The sequence below is a fragment of the Astyanax mexicanus genome, chromosome 12 (genome assembly GCF_023375975.1).
Source record: "Astyanax mexicanus isolate ESR-SI-001 chromosome 12, AstMex3_surface, whole genome shotgun sequence".
Classification (NCBI taxonomy): domain Eukaryota; kingdom Metazoa; phylum Chordata; class Actinopteri; order Characiformes; family Acestrorhamphidae; genus Astyanax; species Astyanax mexicanus.
In genome coordinates, this window is record NC_064419.1 from 42,539,408 (window position 1) to 42,562,271 (window position 22,864).

General features: G+C 36.1%; 2 protein-coding genes and 1 long non-coding RNA gene across 3 annotated transcripts in view; 2 read left to right on the plus strand and 1 right to left on the minus strand.

Annotated features, from left to right (window-relative positions):
- Positions 1–7,067, plus strand: part of cacna1sb (calcium channel, voltage-dependent, L type, alpha 1S subunit, b) — a 51,986-nt gene extending 44,919 nt beyond the window's left edge. Inside the window, exons 37-45 of the mRNA XM_049485928.1 lie at positions 53–155; positions 650–751; positions 1,631–1,758; positions 2,378–2,500; positions 3,557–3,780; positions 4,357–4,409; positions 5,143–5,237; positions 6,377–6,463; positions 6,565–7,067. Of these exons, the coding sequence (XP_049341885.1) occupies positions 53–155; positions 650–751; positions 1,631–1,758; positions 2,378–2,500; positions 3,557–3,780; positions 4,357–4,409; positions 5,143–5,237; positions 6,377–6,463; positions 6,565–6,795 (1,146 nt within the window). The 3' untranslated portion in view covers positions 6,796–7,067. The remainder of the gene's footprint in view (positions 1–52; positions 156–649; positions 752–1,630; positions 1,759–2,377; positions 2,501–3,556; positions 3,781–4,356; positions 4,410–5,142; positions 5,238–6,376; positions 6,464–6,564) is intronic.
- A 3,725-nt stretch (positions 7,068–10,792) lies between these two features.
- Positions 10,793–17,419, plus strand: LOC125806193 (uncharacterized). Its single transcript, XR_007441484.1, has 3 exons — positions 10,793–11,136; positions 16,142–16,305; positions 17,264–17,419. It is a non-coding gene; the product is annotated as an uncharacterized LOC125806193 (long non-coding RNA).
- Positions 13,854–17,812, minus strand: taf10 (TAF10 RNA polymerase II, TATA box binding protein (TBP)-associated factor). Its single transcript, XM_007256171.3, has 5 exons — positions 17,411–17,812; positions 15,496–15,653; positions 15,169–15,233; positions 14,309–14,423; positions 13,854–14,166 (listed from the first exon to the last, which is right to left on the minus strand). The coding sequence occupies exons 1-5, from the start codon at positions 17,559–17,561 to the stop codon at positions 14,077–14,079; spliced, it is 579 nt and encodes a 192-aa protein (XP_007256233.3). The 5' UTR covers positions 17,562–17,812; the 3' UTR covers positions 13,854–14,076.
- Between the last annotated feature and the right edge of the window lie 5,052 nt (positions 17,813–22,864).

A 22,864-nucleotide genomic window follows, 5' to 3' on the forward strand; every position in this document is an offset into this window, starting at 1 on the left:
CTTACTAAGTTTGAATCCTCTGTATCTTGTCTTTTGTTACTGTTTATAACAGCGACTGATTTCCATGAACATGCCCCTGAACAGCGACGGAACCGTCACCTTTAATGCCACGTTGTTTGCTTTGGTCAGAACGGATCTGAGCATCAAAACTGAAGGTACACCATGCTGGAGGAAACCTGTAGAATAATATGATACATTTTACTTAAATATACATTTTACTACTAAATATTGTTTTATATACCCTATATATTAGGGATGCACTGAAATAAAAGCAAACAAAATTAAACATTTCTTTAAATGCTGAATACCAAATATGTTTTTAAGGTTTTCATTTTTTTTGCCAATTTTTTAACTACTGGCAAAATTAAATATCCTAAAAATATACTTCAAAGAAAATATAAAAAATATATCTGTTGAACAGTGATACAATTTACAAGCTTTTCATTAAAAACTTCATTAGTCGTAATCATTTATTCAGTGCTGTCACTGATCTGGCAGAACACTGAAAGTGCTTCTTTATCAATTTTCCACCTAAATAATTTTAGTTGCTTAGATATTTCCGCATATCCCTACTATACATTTTGAAGAGATTAATTTGAACATATCATCATGTGTATTAAATGATGTTTTTACATATTGTGTCTCTCAGGAAACTTTGAACAGGCTAATGAGGAGTTGAGGCTGATTATTAAGAGTATCTGGAAACGGACCAGTATGAAACTGCTGGACCAGGTCATTCCCCCAATTGGAGGTAAACCCTCATATGTAATGGTGTAAATATGAGTTAGGCCTTGGTTTTAGGATTTTACAGATATACTCTGTACTGTTTCTTTTTTTTTTTTTTGGCCCACCACCACCCCCCCTCTTCGGAGGACTATTAATACTTTATTGTTTATTCATTTGATTATGTACACATTACAACAGTCACTAGTTTCTGTTTTTGTTGTTGTGTGTTTTTTTTTTTTCTTGTTTTTTGTATTTTGTTATTATAGTTAAGGGGGGTTTACAATTGTAGGGATTTGGGAGTAACATACAGGGGAGGGTGCTGAGGGAGGAATAAAAGGGTTAATTGGGGGAAAATGAGATAAAGGGGGAAAAAGGAATAAAAAAGAAGTTGGAAAGCAAGACTGATAGAGAGAAGAAGGGAAAAAAGAAAGAAAGAAATGTATGTTTGGATGACTAAACAGAAACATGAACATGTGTGCTGATTTTGTCTGATCTTTACATTTGTGTGTATGTGTGTGTGTTTGTGATGTATGTATATGTGAGTGTATGTGTATGGCTCTTTCTTAGCTATTGTTGATCTTACATGCTTTTTTTAATGTAATTTACTGTAGTGTTTGAATTAGTGGTGTCCAGGCTAAGTCTGATTCAGTGGTTCTGATTGGTTGTGAGAGTGTTTCTAAGTAGAGATTTTATCAGTGGTTGATGTTGTTATTATTTTTGGTTTTCGGGTTCATGAGGATAACTTCCTTGGCGATGGCTAGCGACACCAGGCGGATTTTTATGTTTTCGGTTGTTGTGTTTGTAGTTGATGTGTCTCCTAATAGGCAGAGTGATGGGTGGATATGAATGGTACTCTGTACGGTTTCTTAGCTTTGATTGAGATATGTGATGTGATTGGCTACAGAGGATGAGGTCACTGTTGGGAAGTTCTACGCCACCTTCCTGATTCAGGAGCACTTCCGGAAGTTCATGAAGCGACAGGAGGAGTACTACGGCTACCGGCCAACGAAGAAGAGCGCAGCAGAGATTCAGGTACAGCAGCCTGGGATATTGTTGTGTAGTTATTGGTTAACAAGGGATCACATACAGCAATCACTGCATGTCTAATAACTATAATTGCCATTTTTAAAGATTACAGTACAGATTTTATACACCCCTACCACACAACCTGCAGAAACTGTGTGAGAAAATTGGAGCTGCATGAGATGGATTATCACAGGACTCCATTAGGAACCTCTACAACTCTCTACATGCTGAGTGGTCTGGCATGTTGCAGCGCTACACATGCATTACTCAGTACTTCTGCATGTGTAGATCAATAAATATGACCAGGAGTTTCCTATATCAGTCTGAATGTTGTTTCATTTGCTGTTCCTGGTAATGTTTTATCCTTTATCCTTTATATCCAAATATAACTGCAATCCAACACTTCCTTCTAGGTGCAACTGTTTTTTTAACAATTTTTTTAACATTGTCTATTTTTGGCATTTTTTTGTAAATTCTGACACTTATCTTGAATCTGGAATAAAGTGTAATAAGGTTGTGTTAATTAAGTGGTCTTAATGTTATGGCTAATCCGTCTGTTCTCTCACATTCTTTTGATTCTTGCTTTATCTGTTCTCTCTCTTCACTTGTCGCCTCTGTTCTTCAGGCTGGTCTGCGCACCATTGAGGAAGAAGCAGCCCCCGAGCTCCACCGTGCCATCTCAGGAGACCTGATCGCCGAGGATGAGATGGATAGAGCCCTGGAGGGAGGAGAGGATGGCATCTATAGGGTAACAGCTACAGCTCACTCGAAAAGAAATGAGTGCCATTTCACTAATCACAGTCAGCATGACACTAAGAATATAATAATATAACAATAACAATAGAATATTAGAACATAAAAATAATGCAATATTTTATATTATTGTTATCTTACCTTAAATTGTTATTGTGACTAACTGTACATTTCATTACAGGTAGTGTAATTAGTCCTGTTTAATTAGATTAAGTGCAGCACATTTAGAAAAAAAAAATCGCAGTATTTATATAACTGTTCTATTTAACTGCAGTATATAATCTGGAGCTACTAATACATGTTTTTGTGTAAAAATATGAGGCTAAATATTGTGTACAGTGAAAAGTTATTTAAATATATGATAAATTGTTTTTACGATTTCCCAGCCCTACCCAGAATAAAAGGTGTGAAGCAGTCAGAGCACTCACAAAATCTACACTTTTTTTTTCTACACTTGTATTTAAATGCATGTTCACTCAAACAGCAAATGGTTCTAATGATTCTGCACAAAAGCCATTATTCATAAAGTTATTACCAGAGTAAATTATAGTGTAATGTTCTTGTCCTGTTCTGTGTCTCTCCTGTCTGTCTGTATTTTTTCCTGCTCTCCTGCCTTGTTTCCCTTGTCCAGTGTTTACTTCTTGTCTCCTCCTACATTCCGTGTCACTCCGCCCCCTTGTTACTAGTCCCCAGGTGTTTCCTGTTTCCTGTTCCCTCTATGTGTATTTAAGTATTTAAGTGTCCATTGTCGGTTCTTGTATGTCCGTGACATACTGATATTATACACACATATAACACATATATTTATTATTTATTAAAGATAAATAACATTTAATTTAGTAAAGTGTTAAACAATTAATAAAAAAACAATTAAAGACAACATTTAACAGTTTTGCGAGTAGAGTTTTGGTGAATACAGACTGTGATGAAATATTAAATATAATAAAGATACACAAGTTACAACCCCCTATTCTCATATCAGTGTATTCATAGTTGATGCTATCTGTCCTGAAGATTTAATAGTTACAGTGTCTTTAATGTATCTGTACAGAGAACTGGAGGACTGTTCGGTGGGCTCAACTCGGACCCCTTTTCTTCTGAGCCCAACAGTCCAACAGCAGCTCAGACCAGTAATCGCCCCCTGCAGTTCTCAGAGAGTCGTCCGGAGGACGTGGAGTCTCCTCCCGACTCCGTCTTCCTCCCAAACACTGAGTTCTTCCCAGAAACACCCACCAGAACTAACACCAACAACAACGCCACCAACTTCACTGAGGGGTGAGGCCCTAAGAATCTCTGGTTTGAATCCTGGATTAGGGTGCATGCATCAGCAGCCGGAGTCCGAGAGAGCACAATTGGCTCTCAATTGTTCTCTCTAAGTCAGCTGATGGCATTTTCCCACCACATGATGCTGGTCAGCACAGGCACCTGTTAGCTGATGTATCAGAATTAGGGATCTGGCACAATTTGACACAGGATACACTAGGGTTGCTTATCTGGCTAGCTTACTAGTATTTTTTTTTTTTTTGCCTGTATGACTGTTTTTTAACCACCTTGACCATCAAAGACCATTTTAGATAATCCAAAACCAGCTACCAGCAGTGAAATGTAGTTAGATACACATCAGGAAATGAAGATAATCATTCTAATTAGTGGAAACCTTGAAGTTAAATAAGTTTCACCAGATTTAGTCTTTTGCCTACCCTGACCAGTTTAGATTTGATTAGGGAAGTATATATTGTTTATATGCCATAGCCATCAAAGCCTAAACATTTGTATATTTTGAGCAATATTCTGTATTTATAATGTATACAATTTTTATTTTATTTATTTTGTCATTTTATAAACACACAGGTTCAGAGTTGAACGAGAAGTTGGAACTAGAGATCAATCCTTTGAAGAATTAAGTAAGTATAGCAAAGTATGAATATGTATGAGTACATTTTGTGGTTAGAATCCTGTTCATGTAGCTTGCCATCGGCTACCGGAGCCCTGAGAGAGCATCATTGGCCTTGCTCTCTCTGGGTGGGTAGATGGCGCTCTCTCTTAACAACACTCCAAAGGGTGATGTCGATCAGCACAAGGCGTCTGTGAGCTGATGTGTCTAAACCTCCGAGTGCACTGTGATGCTACTCGGCAATGCTGCATCAGCAGCAGTTCGAAAAGAGGCGGAGTCTGACTTCACATTTTGTATCTCTTTCTTTAGTCAATGTTTTCTCAGGGATTTGTTGTCTCTTGTACAATCTGTCTCTGAATACAGACCTCAGAAAGACATCTGACGTCATCTGAATGCATTCAGCCTCATGTCGATATAGCACTGTAAAAATAAAAACATAAAACTGTTTGTTACCTTCAATACCTGCATCAGCTATATACATATGATGCATGCACCTAGGCATTTAGGACACGCCAACTAAGTATGTGAATGAGGTTTAGGAGGTACTTCTAACACACATCTAATACACAATCTTCTGTTCCTCTATTCTGCTCTTCTTGCTTAAAGTAACCTAGAACAACAGCTTTCTGAATTTCAGAGCAATATACTATTGTCATATTAAAACCATATGTGGAAAAAGTGTGATCTGAAATGTATTGTGTTTGCAGAGTAATGCTGAGTTTTGTCCAATATCTGTCCCACAGGAGACTCCAGCATGTTCTTAAGTGGCGCCTCATCCTTTAGAGACTCTGATAATAGAAGCCAATCAAATTTCACCGTCAGAACAGACACTACACAGGTAATTCAACATCCTCAGCCTCACATATGTATATAAAAAATTATTACATATACATTGACATGCTCCATGGCTTGGGACAGGGACTAGTCCCATTCATCTGCACCCACTAGCAGGCCTCATTCCAACTCCAGTAATGAGCATGCTGACCAGTGTCTAATCTCACTCACAAGATAATATATTTTATCACAAGTTAATATACTAGTGCATCTCAAAAAATTACAATATCATTAAACATTTACTTTCAGTAGTTCAATCAAAATGTAAAAACTTGTATATTATTATATTTGTATTACACACAGAGTGATCTATTTTAAGCTTTTTTTTTTATTGTTGATAATTATTGTTTACAGTCATTAAAAAGCCAAAAATCAGCGTCTCAGAAAATATTATGTAAGACCAATTGGTACTTAAGTCTGTGTCTCTAGTACTTTATACATGTCTGATTATTTATCATGATTACATTACATTACAAGTTACACTTCACACTCCACATAACCAAACCCATGCATTACATTCAGCTTCACACACCGGTGAGAAGCTGCAGCCAATCACACACAGCATACTCTCAACCGGAAACGATCGTCCACCTGTAGGACTGCTTTAGACTCTAAGGCACTGACCAAGACAGAGTGCCAGTCCATATCTGGGCATACAGTCATATAAACATTTATATATACTTACACCTGTATACATACACAGCATGTACATTCCTCTCCTTCACTCCTCTATCCTATTATTTCCCTTTGACCTCCTTTAGGCCCTGTCTAAAGATGTTTTTACCTTTAACTTCTATTACTTTTGTACTTCACTATTGTAAGTCACTTTGGAGAAAAAGCGTCTGCCAAATGTAATGTAATGTAATGTAAAACAGCAGTGATATTTAGAGAAAACAATTTCTTGACAATCGGTTAAGTATTTATTAAACCTGATCATTATGTTTATGGACTTTGAGAGTCCCCGGAGAAAGTGCAGACACAGAGAGGATATGGAAACTCCACACAGATAGGGACTTGAACTCAAGACCCCAGAACCAAAGAGGCAAATGTGGCAACCTGTGCCACACTAATGTTCATTAAGTACTTAAACAACTTCTGTTCTTTATTAGCATGTAATTTTCTATCTGATATTTTCTCTTTCAGTTCCCTTACGATCCTTCACACGGTAAAAAGAACACTCGTAAATCTGCAGAAAGAGACTCTACAGCCACTGACAAACTCATCCAACAGGTAAACCAGATTAACACAGATTATCATGTTGGCATTGAGTTCTACTGGAGTTCTACTAGACTGCCAAAGGTTCTTACATTGCATTTTGTTTCTCTTATCAGACACTAAGAGATAGTGGTCTTGACCCTCTGGCTGAGGACCCTAAATTTGTTTCTGTGACAAAACAAGAGATGTCAGCAGCCATGAATATCAGCCTGGAGGAAATGGAGGGAGTCGCCAAGGGAATCCTGAGCGAGCGAAGCAGCCAACCGGTGAGACGCAAAAGACGTCCCATCCCTGTCCCACCCGGCGCCAAGCCCACCGAGCCGAAGAGCAGCACCACTGCAGTGTAGACCTTTACTGGATGCGTGAGATACGTCGACTTATTTAAAGACTGTACTGACGAGGCTTTGTTGATCACTGCGAAAAAACGCCCGAGTCCAAAGCCTGGTTTTGTTCTGGAAACACAAACTTACACTCAACTTACACACCATCTCCTCTTCCTGGCTGTTCTTCAGGAAAAATATCTGGCAACCCAAGATCTTTACAGGTGTCTCCTTCAAAAAGTGTAATTAAGTTTATTTTTTTGTAGAAAAATAAAGCACTAAAGAGGACACTTGGCCAACACAGATCTTTATTGAGTTCTTTTTGCTGTCTGTGCCAGAGCAGGGCTAAAGCTACGGCTGTGTTCAGACTGCAGGTAAATCGGATTCGTTTCTCCAATCAGATCTGTTGAGATGACTGTCCGCACTGTTATTTGCAAGAGATCAGATCTCAGATCATTTCACACCCTCGCATTTCACCAGGGTCACTGTTTGTTGCATTTGAGTGATGCAAAAGACGTTGAAATCCGGTTTGAGTGTCCAAAGAGTCCAGACTGAGACACATCTGTACAAACCTGATTAAAACCGCATTTAAGATCGTTTCCAAATGTGGTTTGGGTTGGATTTGTAGATTTTATGTGGTTTCTAGTTGTCCAGACTATCCAGAACCAATCTGAATACAATCTAGATAAACCAATATCTTGGTTTGGGCTGGCAGTCTGAACATTAACCCATGTGACAGCAGTTTGGCCTGGGTGAGGTACAGTATGAGTGATGGGATGTTTGAGGTAGAGAGCTTTGTCTTGACTGGAGGTCAATCAGACCCATCAAAGAACGTCAGGAAACTTTATTCTCTTGCTTATTGAAGCAAATTCTTTAATAAACATGTTTTATTGCTGTGGGCAACACCAGATTGCCCCTTTTAATACAGTTATTGTTTTAAACACTGTTAATGAACAGATTAATTTTTTGTGATTTGTGATTAGAGTACATAGATTGATTTTGTCTCATATTTGTCTTATATTGATCCCATTTCTTATTCTGATCAGTGGCAGTTAGCAGAAAGTTGATAATATTGTATAAATACAAAATGAGAATTTGTTTAACTGTAAATGTGCTAGAGCTATTTAAGAAACTTAAATAAGTAAATTATCCACCACATTTATGAAATGCATTTAAATCAATATAATTTATTTTTGTTCTACATATTTGTTGCATTAGCTGGATTTGTGCTGAGTTATACTGTTGTAGCAAGGGTGTCCAGACTTATCTGTAAAGGGGATCGGTGCAGGTTTTTCATTTGTTCATTTAGCAAAAAGTGCAACAGGTCAGGAATTTTTGCTTGAGGAATGTAATTTATCTAGAGTTTATTTTTTATGTATTATTTACTATTTAATTCTACAGCTCTGGAAAAAAATGAGACTTCTTAAAAATGATGAGTTTCTTTGATTTTACCAAATTGAAAATCTCTGAAATATAATCAAGAGGAGGATGGATGATCACAGGCTATCAAACCAAACTGAACTGCTTATATTTTTGCACCAGGAGTGGCATAAAATTATCCAAAAGCAGTGTGTAAGACTGGTGGAGGAGAACATGCCAAGATGCATGAAAACTGTAATTAAAAACCAAGGTTATTCCACCAAATATTGATTTCGGAAGCTCTGTATCTTTTTTGTTATTTCAGCCATTTCCCATTGTCTGCAAAAAATGCTCTAAATTACAATATTTTATTAGGAATTTGAGATAAATGTTTTCTGTATGTGTTCATTTTACTCAAACATATACCTATAAATAGCAAAATCAGAGAAACTGATTCAGAAACTGAAGTGGTCTCTTAATTTTTTTCAGAGCTGTATATAAAGTTGATAGTTCTTAAATAATTTTAATTGCAGTCAAGTCAGATTACATTGTTAATGTCTTTTGGATGTTTCACACAATTTATGCAAGTTTAGTAGTGGGTGTAAATTTTGTTTTTACTTAAGAACATTTTGAGACAACTTGAATAGTGTTTTTTTTATATATTTACAGAAAAAAGTGTTTTTCCTAAATTATTTAAGTACAGTTAATTCTGATCATTATTTTAATAAATGATAAGGAAATAGGGATGTTATGTTGGAATATAATGAATGGATTTGACCACATGCAAGTGTGTAAGAAAGGCGCAGGCTTTGAGGAAGATTGTTTTATGTAAAAAGCTCTTCGGATTAATGTTGGAAAAGATCTGCAATGATCTGACAGTGCCTGATCTGGTTTGTAAAATAGTAATGAGGGTTTATTTTATGCGTAAAGAAAGCAAAAATATTTACATTCACACAAAGTAGTTCTGTAGAAATTGGAACTTTATTGTTAGAAATATAGAATTCACTTACAGACAGATCTTTAAAAAAACCTTTCTAGCTGAATTTATATGACGGTGTTTGTTAGATTTATAGCTCTGTGTTATTTTTCTCTGATCGTATTTGTGCTCTAGCCAGGCTGGATTCCGAGGCGACAGCAGTGTCTAAATATTTAGTGCCTCCAGTGTGGAAAAAGACATGAGGACAGGAACTGTGAGCCGTAATACAAGGCAGGTTCTCCCTAAACATATAAAACATATACTCTGACCTTGTTTTCAACTGTGTAAATGAAGATGTTCTCAACTGTGTCTCTGTGTATTTTGTATTAGTGTTGTGTTTAAATCCCGCCCACTAGACAGTGGTGTTGTACTTTATTTTTGATCTCACTCTTCTGATTGGATAAAAAGTAAACTTTCCGATTTTTACTCCTAATATAACATCTTGTTTACAGTATTGCAATATATTGTGATATATAGAATCGTATATTCTATCGTATTGTGATACACATCATATTGCCAGCCCTATTCTTGAGAAGACACAATATGATATTAGTGCAGCACATGCTGCCTAATAGACAAGATCATTTTTTAAGGGATGTATTTCCTTTTTTCATCAAAACAATGCAAAAAGACATGGCTGTGGAAGAAGAGGGTACAGCTACTGGACTGGCCTCTCTTCCTTTAAAGAAAATGTGGAGAATTTTTAAATGACAGAAATCAGACTGCTGCACAACTTCATCACTTGGTTTTATTAGTGCCCAAATATCTTTAAGTGAGAAGTAATGGAAACATTACAAAGTAATAAATGTTTGGAATGTGTTGGAGGGCTGTAATGCAGGATTTGATGTTTAGTAATACATTAAAATAAGTTGAGCAGACATAACCTGAAATATATTGGGTTCATTCTGTCTGCAATCAAATAAAAGTCAAGTAAATGTAAGAAACGCTGTGTGTAATTCTCACCTTTATTGTTCATTGACAAGCAGCTGGATTCAGACACAATCATGATTAAAACAGGAAATGATGAAAAAGTGTACAGTCTGAAGTAACCCAGGCTATTCTCTCACTTATACTCACTCATAGCTTAAATACAGTAAACCGGGAAATATAAAACAGCGCGCTGCAAAACCAGCAAGCTGATTGGCTGTTTCTCCTGAAAGGCGGGACTTTATTCTTGAATTGGTGTTCTGTCGAGATATGCTACCCATCGATACATGCTTCCTAAAGGTACTGCGCATGTGCCGACCTACACTTTTTATATATTTTTTGTGTTGTTGTTTTTTTTATTAATATTTATCACATGTCTTTTTTGGTGAATTAAACAACCTGGAGTCACTGTCACTGCACAAAAGTGTAAATGGAAATTAATAATAATAAAATAAAAAAGCTGTTTGTAATGAGCACTTATTGCCATAACTTTAATATGATACAGTGATTTATGCTATCCAAATATACTAACCTACATCTACTGGGAACATGCTCCAATATAGTGCTTTTTTTTATATTTGTGCAGGTAAATATACACTAGGGTAGCACGGTTTGACAGGGTAGCATATCTCGCCAGAACACTGGCACCATGATTCGTGTTAAGATATTTCCCATTTACACAGCGGTCAGCGGCTTGTCTCCTTTTTCTGTTAAAACGAGATACTTGACAGATATGACTTTAACACATAGATTTACAACAAATTATAAAATTTAAAAACACAGCTCGCCTCAGCCAGGGCAGATAGTTAGTTGGTAAGATAGTTGTTAGTTGATTAGTTGGATCAGGTGTGTTGTAATTAGAATAAACCAGTGACCGCAATTTACGCCTGAAACAGCGACAGAGCCTGGATTGTTTCTGTTCTCTCTGCAGTTTGTGGATTATTAACATGTTCACATATTAATTTAATGTAACTCTCACTTTGCTGAACACAGCGGAGGCACCAAAATGTGCTGCGTGCAGTTTTTTTTTTCGATCCTCCGGTCCGGAGGTACAGACCTTACCGCAAACGGAGATTCTGGACCAAACCCGGAAGAACAAGCACCAGGTGGGACAAGTTTGTTTAAATTAAGTAAATGTTGCCGAGGAGTGGCGAGAAATCTGCCTAATGTCAAGAGAATCCCTGTATATTTCAGCGTTTTTAAGTGGTATGGCGTTTCCGTGTGGACTGGGAATTTTTTTAAAACAGAGACAAAAACCTTTTTTAAAATATCCGGATTAAAAAATAAAAGTGTAATAAACCAGTTTACCATAAAACTCAACTAATTCCTCACTAGGTCTACTGCAGCGTATGGCGCTTTTAGTTTCCTTTTCACATTTCCCTTCCACCTTAACAGTTTCCCTGAATTAAAACAACAATTCTCTACGTTAAAAGTTCCCTCACAGTTCCCTTTCAGACTGTAGTAGATAATAAAGTATTTTAAGGGTTTTACACATTTCTGCTTAGGGTGAGCAGAAACCACAAACAGTCCATATGAAAAACAGAACGTGGATTTCCATTTGAATGTTCTGTTCCACCTTAAAACAGCACCAAAAATAGTATCTGTAGTCTGAAGCTTGTGGAAGGCGATTAATGGTAAATTAGCAGCATTTAAGGTGGGATAGCAAATTCAGGTGAGTTATTTATGTAAGGAAAAGTGTGTTTAAAGTGCATATTAAAAAAAAATTAAATAGATAACAGCTGCTTACACGTAATGCTGTAGTTTGAGCAGCTTGTGTAACTTAACTTAGACGGAAGCCACCTGACCAATAATGATCCAGCAGGCAGGTAAATGAGAGGAATGCTTATTAACATGGAATGGTTTGATCGACTTTAGGGGGGTTTTAAATCGTACCACAATATTCTTCCAGGCATAGATACTGCATTGTTTTTGTAGTATTTAACATTATATGTGAGAAATATATATTTTTTTCTATTGTTTTTACCCCTTTAGGGGGGATTAAAGTATTAATTGGTCTTAATTCGCACCCTGACTATAGCCTTACTTTTATGTGTTTTTGGACCATTCTAAAAAATCCTATTTTTCATTAAAAACAACTCAGATAAGCTGAAAATATCTATGCATGGTGTATCATATCCAACATTATCCAAATAAGACATAAAAATACATTGTATTGCCAAATTATCTAAGACAAAAATGTTTTTTCATTAAAAACTACTCAGATAAGTTGAAATGTCTGTGCATCATGATTCGTACCCAATATAATCCAAATGAGCTACAGAAAGAAACATTTTATTTTTCATCAAAATCGAAATCAAATTACATAAGGCTATATATAGTCTTACCTTAATGTGTGTTTTTGGACCATTCTAAAAAAAATCATATTTCCAATAAAAACAACTGACATAAGTTGTAAAATGTCTGTGCATCGTGTTTCATATACAGTAGCATTAAAATAAGCTATAAAAGAAACATTTTTTGACAAAATTACACAAGACTATAGTCTTACCTTTATGTGTATTTTGGATCATTCTTAAAAAAAAAATCATAATTTTCATTAAAAACAACTCAAGATAAATTTCGTTTCCAATATTTTCCAAATGAGTCATAAAAAAACATCAAGATTTTCACCAAAATTGTCAAATTATGTAAGACTTTATTTAGTCTTCCCTTTATGCATATTTTTGGATCATTCTTATAAATCATAAATTTCACTAAAACAACTCAGATAATTTGCTTAATGTTTGTGCATTCTGTTTAGTATCCAATATCATCTAAACAAGCCATAAAAAGAAACGTTTTTTTCAACAAAATTGTCTTACCTTTGTGTATTTGTGAACCATTTTAACAATCGTTATTTTTATTAAAACAACATAGATCAGCTGGAAAGTGTCTGTGCATGGTGTATCGTATTAAGTATCATCCAAATAATTAATACATTGCATAATTTTATTTTTATAAAACTCGCCAAATTTGGACTGTTCTAATAAATCAATTTTCTTTAAAAACAAAACAGATAAGTTGGAAAGTTTGAATAGTGTCTCGTATCCAAAAACATGAATAAGCCATAAAAAAGGCATTTTATTTTTCACCAAATTTGGGAAGGGGCTTCAAACCACGTGACTAACAAAGCGGGTCTCAGTCCGGATCTACTGAACCATGTTCGAGTTCGTCTTTCCGGTTCATTTATTTACTGTAACAGTAGATTAGCCCTTATTTATAAACAGAAATAAAGGGAATATGAGAAGAATCTTTTACACACTTTCTGCTGCATTGTTCTCTTGTACATGGAAGGGGAGTCGGATTTTGCCAGAGAACTAGAATTCAGCACAACACCTCACTGAACTCATAACTGACATTCTACAAACCAATTAATATGAACCAGACCGACTCCACCCACGCAGCTAATGAAGACAGGATGTAGTAAAGTTCACTAAACTGGTGTGAAACCAAAACTAACTGTACTGTTTATACAATGTAACAAACACGCAACCCATGGTGTGAACTCACACCTAAGAGAACAGACCAAACAGTTTCATAGGCCCCAACACAGAAACCTGGGGCACTCCACAAATCCCAGCTCTGATCCGGTCACTGTTAATAAGACATAAATCTGGGCCTGGATTTAATAAAAATGTTAGATTCACTTAGAAGAAGTGAATTATTCACTTATTCAGTATTTTTAATTATTCTCACTTTTTGACACTACAATTCTAACACTGCGTTTCAGCCTTTAAATAAAACATGCTGATTTGCCTTTGTATGCAGTTCAAATGATTAAAAACATTCAAGTAACGTAAATGGATCCAAAGAAGGACGTGACAAAATTGAACATGTTTATTTTTCTCAATCCAAGTTTACCAACATGTGATGAAACACCAAGCATGGCTTAAACAAAATAACAAAAAAACAAACTAAAATAAAAACTCAGTTGAATCAGGTTTTATCAGTCTATCGTGGTGCACATGGTGAAATACATGTGATGTGATTTACAGGAGCTCATAATCCATCTTATATTTTCAGCAGTTCGTTTGTGAAAGAAGTCACTATGTGAAATAGTAGGGCTTCTTAACGTTGATGCCGTACTCTGATAAAGCTGGGCTCAGGTCCTCCATCGTCAGTGTGTACTTCTTATCCTGAGAACAGAAGCAGATTTAGGGGTAAAACAAACATAAAATAAATACATCTCAGATTCTACAATTTAACTGGATTAATCACAACAATATTCTCTAGAGAGAGTGCACATAAATGTGTGAGAGAGGAAGAGATTATACAAACCTTTGTTTTGTTCCTGGAGCTTCCAGAAGCAGTGCCCTTCATTTTACAGTGCTGCAGAGCGTCATTAGCGATGTCCGAGATGAACTTCTGTGACGCCAAGGAGATCAGTCGAATTCTGCATAAACCCATAAAAAGTCCAGGGAGGTTAAATTTTAAAGTTTTCATATTAAAATTTATATATAACTAAAACATAAAAACCCATAATACAGCTACAAAATGATCACAAAACAGTAAAACTGATTACCTTCATTATTAAGTCTAAAGATTGGATTCCAAGACAGGGATTAAGCAGAGTTCTAAACTACATATGTCTTCCAATGGAGAATTTCTGTTTACACTGCTTTACAGGCCTATACTAACCTTAATCCCTGTTGTCCAGACTAAATCATACTGGGTTGATTGAAAAATAGCATCTGAGACTAGATTAAAGTTCATTTGTGCCACTTCTCCCTCAAATTATACACAGCTCTATCCCAAATGAGACCTTTTCTTGTGGGAGATGCTATTTTTCTATTTGCTCTGTATGATGGAATGGAGTTAGTCTGAAGCCATGTAGAAATTAAACCCAGTCTTCGACTATATAGGATTTTAACAGGAAATGCTATATAGTCAGGAAATGCATTCCAAAACTAGGCCTAATCTTCTTCTGAGCCCCGACCCTGTGAGACAATTACCTGGACCAGGATTAAGCCTAGCCTAGACTAGACTATATTCTCCTTTTAATGGACAAGTACAGTGTAGTCTATGACTAGGCCTAATCCCTGACTAAGAAATTGTGCCATAATGTTTCACAAAATTACTCTCTAAAACAAGTTTAACAATCAACTTATTTATACAGAGTACAAAAAAATGACACTTACATTCTCGGATCTGATGCTTCAAAGCCAGCCCGGTTGAGATAATAACCGGTAACAGCATCTGGAATCTAATGGAAAAGAGATTTATTCAATTAAACACATAACCGTAAATTACGTAAGAGTCTGGGAACACCCAACATTAACATGTGTTTCTGGTGATCGGATTGCGTATAGATTTTACAGATGCATTTAAATGGATGTGTTAACAAAATCCATTCAAAGTATATCTAGATGCTCTCTAAATTTAAATAATCTGTTAATTTCAGGTCAACACAGGTCCCAAGATACAATAGCTGTTATGGAACACAAGTGTAAAATTGTGTAACTCACTGTAGGAGTGTAATCTTCCAGCTGCATCAGGAAATCAGCCAGTGGTGTGGTTGATACTACGGGCTTCACGTCTCCATTGGCTATTCCTGTGGGCACGTAGAGTCCGTTGGAGACCGAAGAGTCTGAGGATGGTGTTGCCATTGCAGCTGAGGTCGGCACTGTTTAAAGAAAGAGAAAGAATGACATTTAATTGCATATATATGCAAGTATAAAGATGTCTCAAATAAACACAGTAGGTTGAGCTACTCTAACCTGAACCTAAAGGTGTGAACACACATAGTTAGTCCTTGTAGAAAGTTTTTGCCAATGATACTGAAATCATTGGGGCAGAATACATAAACTTACTGGAACCAGATACCAATGTATTCAGACACTGTCTCCTGATTTAAACATACACATTTAATATGCATTTATATTAACACCAGCACTTTAAAACAAAAGATTGGTTTACGTAAATAAGATGTCTAAAATCAATTTAGTGGGCTGTTATATTAAGAGCTGCTGGAGTCATTACCCACACTCTGATAATGTTGCATTTTGTCTCTTTTCCATAAATCCAGTCAGAATTAATTCCGTCATTTAGCTTCCCTTGACTTATTTACTGCCCACCTGTCTGGCCCGACAATGATGGATATTTGACCATCAGGTTCTTCTGTTACCTGTCCGACCAGACTGATGGAAGTCTCCGGATGCCAGGTTTTCCAGTCACCCACAACAGATCAGCTGCTCACCATCCACTTTATGCCAACAGCCTCTGACTAGTTGCTCACTCTCCACTACAGATTACATAGAAGTTTACATGAACTCCAGGTAGGAATCTTCTAACTGCTCCCACTGCTGCTGAGGCTATTTACCTGAATACACTAGACGTATGTGGATGTATAATGACTTTTAACATAATTTGAAAGTTGTTAGATAAATGTAAGAACCCTCTATATTTTTATGAATTTAGGAATTTTCTCTATTTACAAATAGGCCTGTCACAATAATATTTTTTTGCAAACAATATGTTGTCCCAGAAATTATTGCTATAAATTCTATTTTTGGCATTTTAAGACCATTAAATGGCACTAATATAATGATAACATAATATCATATCAAAGGAATTGCACCCTTTTAAAGACAATAAACTTTACATTTCTGTTGACAGACCTAATTTTGGAACCCAAAAAGTTCCCAAAGTAGATTATAGTCATAAATGATATATGTAAATATACACCATGATGTGTAGCCCCGGTCTGTCCCAGCTGGCCCACGTTGGACCAGCACAAAGCCTCAGCTTTCACACGAGAGATACTCTGACGGTGAGAGGAAGGCTGAGGCAACACAAACCTAAGAGACACTGAAGTTAATTGACTAGAGCCGCACTGGACCGTAAGTATGTTTGTTTTGGGTGTTGATTTTTTCATTTTTCCTAATAAAAAGTATGTTTTTAGATTACGCCCACAGTCACAATATATGTAAGTGTCTCTTGTAAGTGCAAACACAATGGAAGACAACACAATGGATCACGATTATTAAAATAATTGAGCTTATGTTCAATTATTGAACATGTCGATAATGTAATTATTGTGACAGGCCTATTTACGAGTTAAAGAACTACCACTATTTATAAATTTATAAATAATACTATTCATGAAGTTAAGGTGGCAGTGAAATTAATGGTTTTAGTTTTTTTGTTGTTGTTAAGTTAGATTTTTTTTCCCATGTTACAAACAAACGTTTCCAAGCCTACTTAAACCTCTATCTAAATATTTTTTTTTTCTAGCCAAGAAAAACTTTATTATAAGACGCAGCAGAGCCGCCGGGGAAAGTAAAAACCCCGGGGTTGATTACTGGGTCCCCGGCCTGGACTGGCCGCCGCTGTATTAGAGCGCGGTTAACCCGGGCTGGTTAACGCTGGTGATCCACTCACCGTTCCCGCCGGACGCGGAGGGGATGCCGCTGCCGCCGCTGTTCGCTGTGGAGTTGCTGTTGGGGAGGCAGTTGCTGCTGCTGCTGCCTCCGGATGCGGAGGAGTTCGCCGCCGCTCCGCTGGAGACGGGCTGGGGGGTGTCGACGTTCATGTCGGGCAGAGACCCGGACAGCTCCCGCTACCTGCTACCAGCTCCTAATAGCGCTTTAAAACAGCCCCGGAACCGCCTTAAACACAGCGAGAGCGTTTTAAACGGGTTTTAAACTCTCTCTGTGGTTAAAATAGTAAAATCTGCAGATTTAATACCCAATAAAACTCGATATTTCAGCCCGAATCCTCCCGCTGTGTTTATCTGCGTCTCAACACAACAGCAGCGAGACTGCGACCATTACCGGAAACTCTACAAAATAAAAGTCTGTATCAGGCCTGCTGTTTTTGTGCGCTGTACAGCCATATCAAAATAAAAGTCCTTAAGCGACTAATTCTGAGCGTGTTTAAAAACAAAATGAAAAAAAAAAGAAACGAAAGAAATAGTATAGGATTTAGGAGTGGGCGATATGGCCCTAAAATAATATCGCGAAAGGTTTTTTTTTGCGATAGCGATATTCTTGACGATATTGCAAAACGTTTGTACCTTTATAGGCTTTTTTTCTACTGAAATTAATTTCATTAATTAATTTGATTTTGTAAAAATTATAGTGTGACAAAATAACTAATGTAATAAAATAATGTAATATCAAAAATAACAACAAAAATAGTGCAACATATTCATGCATATAAACTGCAAACTAATAAAACGTAAATACAGTAAATAACAAAAACAAAATAGATTGCTAAAAAATCTCATTATTAGGAGATATTAAATAATTATCTTTATTCTGCGATACTAAGTTTTTATTTTGAGAGGCCGAGTCGTTATTCTGAGATACTGAGGCGTTATTCAGAGATACTAAGTAGTTATTTTGATATACTAATTCGTTATTTTGAAATACTAAGTCATTTTGAGATAAGTGGTTATTTGAAGATGTTGACTTACTATCTCAAAGTCATAAGAAAAAAATATACGTGATGGATTTTTAGGTGGTGGGAATGGGCTTCTATTGACTACTAATGTTACCTAGATTTGACATTTCTAAAATAAAATAACCTTGAATTTTCTATCTCAACAAAAAGAAAAAAATTAGTAAATATTTAGTGATCAAATTAAAAAAAAGTACAGTAATACAATAATATAGCAATTGTGGAAGGCCTGACCCAACAGTGTAACTAAACTTATAATTAATTTCCATATAGGCTTAATACAAATAACACTACATATTTGTGTTGGAGGTTTTTTATAATAAATGGATTTATTTTGACCAGACACCTCTAATTAGAAACTGCCCTTTATAAAGCATATGGGAAGTCAATCACCATAACATTTCAAACACAACAAACACATAACAGACTTTAAAATGCTTTTATTGCCATAATTATAAAAAAAAATAACTACATACATGAGCCACTTAATAATCAGAAGCCTACATTAGGATGAAACAACACCACCAGCTGATGCAGACAGGAATATACAGGTAGAGATGGCACAAGAATATAAAATCATGTTCAATTTTTTTTTGGAATGAGAATGTTAAAAAGCTGCATCAACGAAAAAACGGCAATAAATCACAGCTACTTTTTATTATTATTTTTGCTTTCAGTATTTTCAAGATCTTACAGTTTTGGCCTGAAGAATTTTGTATCAAGTGCAAAAATGTTTCATCCTTGTGTTGCATAATTACACTGCACAAAAATCTGACTAGGAACTTAATATTACTGCCATCTGAAGACATTTCAATAGACTGAGTTTTTGTTTAAGACCACTGGTAGAACAAAAAAAATACAGAACACACATTTCCTAACCAGTTTGCTGTTACCCTAGCCAGTTTATTTGTTTATCATGAGTCAACCAAAAAACAGAACAATAATGTGAAGTGATGGGATGTTCCAAAAGACTGAGCTGAAGTGTTGATAGGTCACACACTTAAAATCTTGATGAACTGTTTAAACATCACTGAAACATTTGGCACAATGCTGAACATAAAACACAAAAAGATAGAAAAAATATATGAATGAAAAAACACAAAACATGTCAAGGAACATTTCAGAATCCCTGCAAACGCTGGAGTAATAAAACTGAGTGTAATTGGCCCTTTACTGTAGTATGTGCCAACAATGTTAAACACCTTTATAAAGGAGGCCTAAAACATGAGCTAGACATTATTTTAATGGGAGTTTATTCCATTAAATAGAACATAAAAAAAAAGATTTATTCTAAAGATCTATTCTGGGACATCCATTACCTCCATCCATTTAGAGCTGCTGGTAAATGCTGTCAACATCTACTTAAATTTCCAGTCTCTATCATTCAGTATTACTGGTAGAAACTCTCCAATCAGAAAAGAGCTTTAAATAGAAGCATTTCATAGTTCTACTAATGCATGACATCTGAATTAGTATATCAGCAGTGCTGTCAGAACAAAACCTTCTATCTCCAAAATTAACCTTTATTTCAAGAAAAATAAGAAAAATGTGACTCAACATGGAAGTTAAAGCAATATGGTGTAATTTCAAGTAATTCTGGACAATTGGTCACAAACGATTCATCACAAACAGATAATCACACGATGTAAAGAGCAGCTGGAGATACAAGGTTTTGTCCCAAGCGCTTCGATGCATGGCTTGCATTATTTGTACCTTGTTTCAATGCAATTATAGGCCTCGTTTACATTTAAAAAGGTGGTGTTTCCATTATTTTGAAATTAATTATTCATCACTACAGCTCAAAAGATTAAACGGTCCATAAAAATGACATGAAAGGAATGGACAAAAAGGAGATAAAGGGAAAGATCAGGACTGTTAAACTGATTCATGCATGTATTATTATTTTTTTTCCCCTGCATTTTCACAAAACAATCAGACGGGTTGCCAGAGACTCCAAATACACTGTACTGGACGCGTTTTATGAAGACAAGTCTACGCAGGATGTACACAGGATGCATAGCAATATCATCCATAAACAGTTTACAAAAAAAAAAAACCACCCACACAGAATTTATTACAGAATACAGTTTATATATATACGGATCAGCCGACCTCCACAACCACAGTCCTACAGGGACATATGTGACACATACGTGGACGTCTGGAGCACGTCTCAAAAAAATAAGCTCGATATCTGTTCACAAGACCCCTCACCATACAAAACTAAACGCATCTGAAAGTTATTCCATGAAAAAATATTCTATTCTTCTTTATACATTTCGTAGATACCTGGACTGCTGTGTGCTGCCGAACCACTCCACTGGAAGCTCAAACCCAACTGAACTGTTTCTCCAAAAAATGAAGCTAAACTGTGTTTGTTGTATTTAAATTACTGTACTTTTTCTTGATTAGTCTGTTGCATCTCCTGAATTACATGTATTTGCTTACGAGAAAATCGTAAGCAAATAAAAAAGGGGCTAAGATGGTTCTTTGAGGAATATCAGAGACTAAAATTATTCCATTCCAAAAAAAAAAATAAAATAAACGTGTTAAAAACCTTTTAAGATTATTTTTAATCAATTTAAACTTTTTAAAAGGTTCCTGAGGTGTCCTATCTTATCTGCAAAGGGTTGGTATGGCTGCAGGCTTCAATTTAAGCTTGTTTAGCACCAAATTGTCCTTCAGATAAGGGTTAGTTTTGTGTGTGTGTGTGTCTGTGTGTGTTTGCTGCAGTCCTCTACTTTGCTCAGCCTCGCTCTGCCTCCAGTCTGGTTACATCAGATGATCGCAGTCTGCTGTGTTAAGAACTCCCCCTGCTGTTGCATGTAGGTAATGCATTTTGAGTTTCACATTACCCAAGGCGTTACTGCAGCTCTTTCAATGTGTTTATCATATTCACTCATATTGTGATGTTGATAAAAATGCGATTTTTCTAGTGAAGACTGACCAGCTGCTGGTTATTTGGAATTAAACCTGCAGCCACACTAGCCCACTATGAAGAAAATGGAACACTGCTGAAGTACAGCATCTTACAGCATTTTACAAGTAATACTCTAAAGGGAAATTTAGATTTGAGCAGCCAAAACCTGAATCCTTTCAGCCACAACACGATTAACATTTAAGAGAAGCGTCACTGCTGGCAGCGAGGACACTGAAGCGCTAATGCAGCTGAATTAAGGAGGTGGGTTTTAAACCCCAGGAGCACGCCCATGTCTCTTAATACCCCTCCTATCCCATCATCAGCATCTCAGTGTTACAGGTTTTACAGACACACAAACACAAAACACACACTACACATACACACACACACACACACACACACACACACACACGGGGAAGCACTTGGCATATATATGGCATATATATATGTATATATGCCAAAAAATTACCAAAATATGCAGCATATTACCAAAAACTGAGAGTTTCTCGGATGAATGGCCTGAGTACGCTGCCCCAGCAAGACAGAATTAGGATCAGAATAAAAAATAAAAAAAAAACACAGATGAAATCAAATGCCTGCTAAGGATACTGGCAAAGAAGTAGCATTTTTTTTTTAAATTTATTTTATAGTCAAAAACACATTGAACCCTATTTACACCTGGCCATTTCATTTGTTTTGAGCATTACGATGACAGATTTGTAAATTGATGCCCACATCTGTATACATTTTAACAAACGTTTATTTATGTAGGGGTTCAGGCAGCTAGAACCAAATTCTTGGACCGACTGATATGTAGATTGGATGAAGATAATGTTATTCAGATTTATTTTTGTTTCCAGAACAGCAGAATGTTTAGAAAATGCAGAGTTTAAAAAAAAAAAATTATATATATATATATATTTATTAAGAAGCTATAACTTTTACACATCACTCCATTCGCCTTTACATTTCTCTGTAATTGTAATTTAGTGAATACCAGTTACTAAGTGTCAGATAATTCCATATCAGAGTTGCCACGTAAAAATGCAAGTGTGAACGCACCCAGAAGCATTAAAACCACTTTAGAAAATAACCAAAACTCCTCCTAATATAACTTCAAACAACAATCAGAAATTGTGCAACAAGTGAATTCAAATATATATGCCCCACCAAACAATCAGATTTTAGTCTGACTAACCAGAGATTTAATTACCAAGTGTAAATGCATGTGACTAAAAGTGGATCAGGATACAATCCAATACTAAAACACATGACCAGGTGTAAACAGGGTCTTTTTGTTAGCTTTTGTTAGTCTATTCCAATTTATTTACCCAGAAAAAGAAAAGTCTAATTTAACTCGAATTTTAACCATACTGTCCCCTAATGAGGCACAGTGCTGTAAAAATGACTGACAGAGATGTGCACAAGGATCCTGCAATAGTTCTGGTGCAGAAAGCTTTAAGAAACGTTTAAAGAAGATGCTGAAACTTTTCACGCATCTCACTCCATTTACA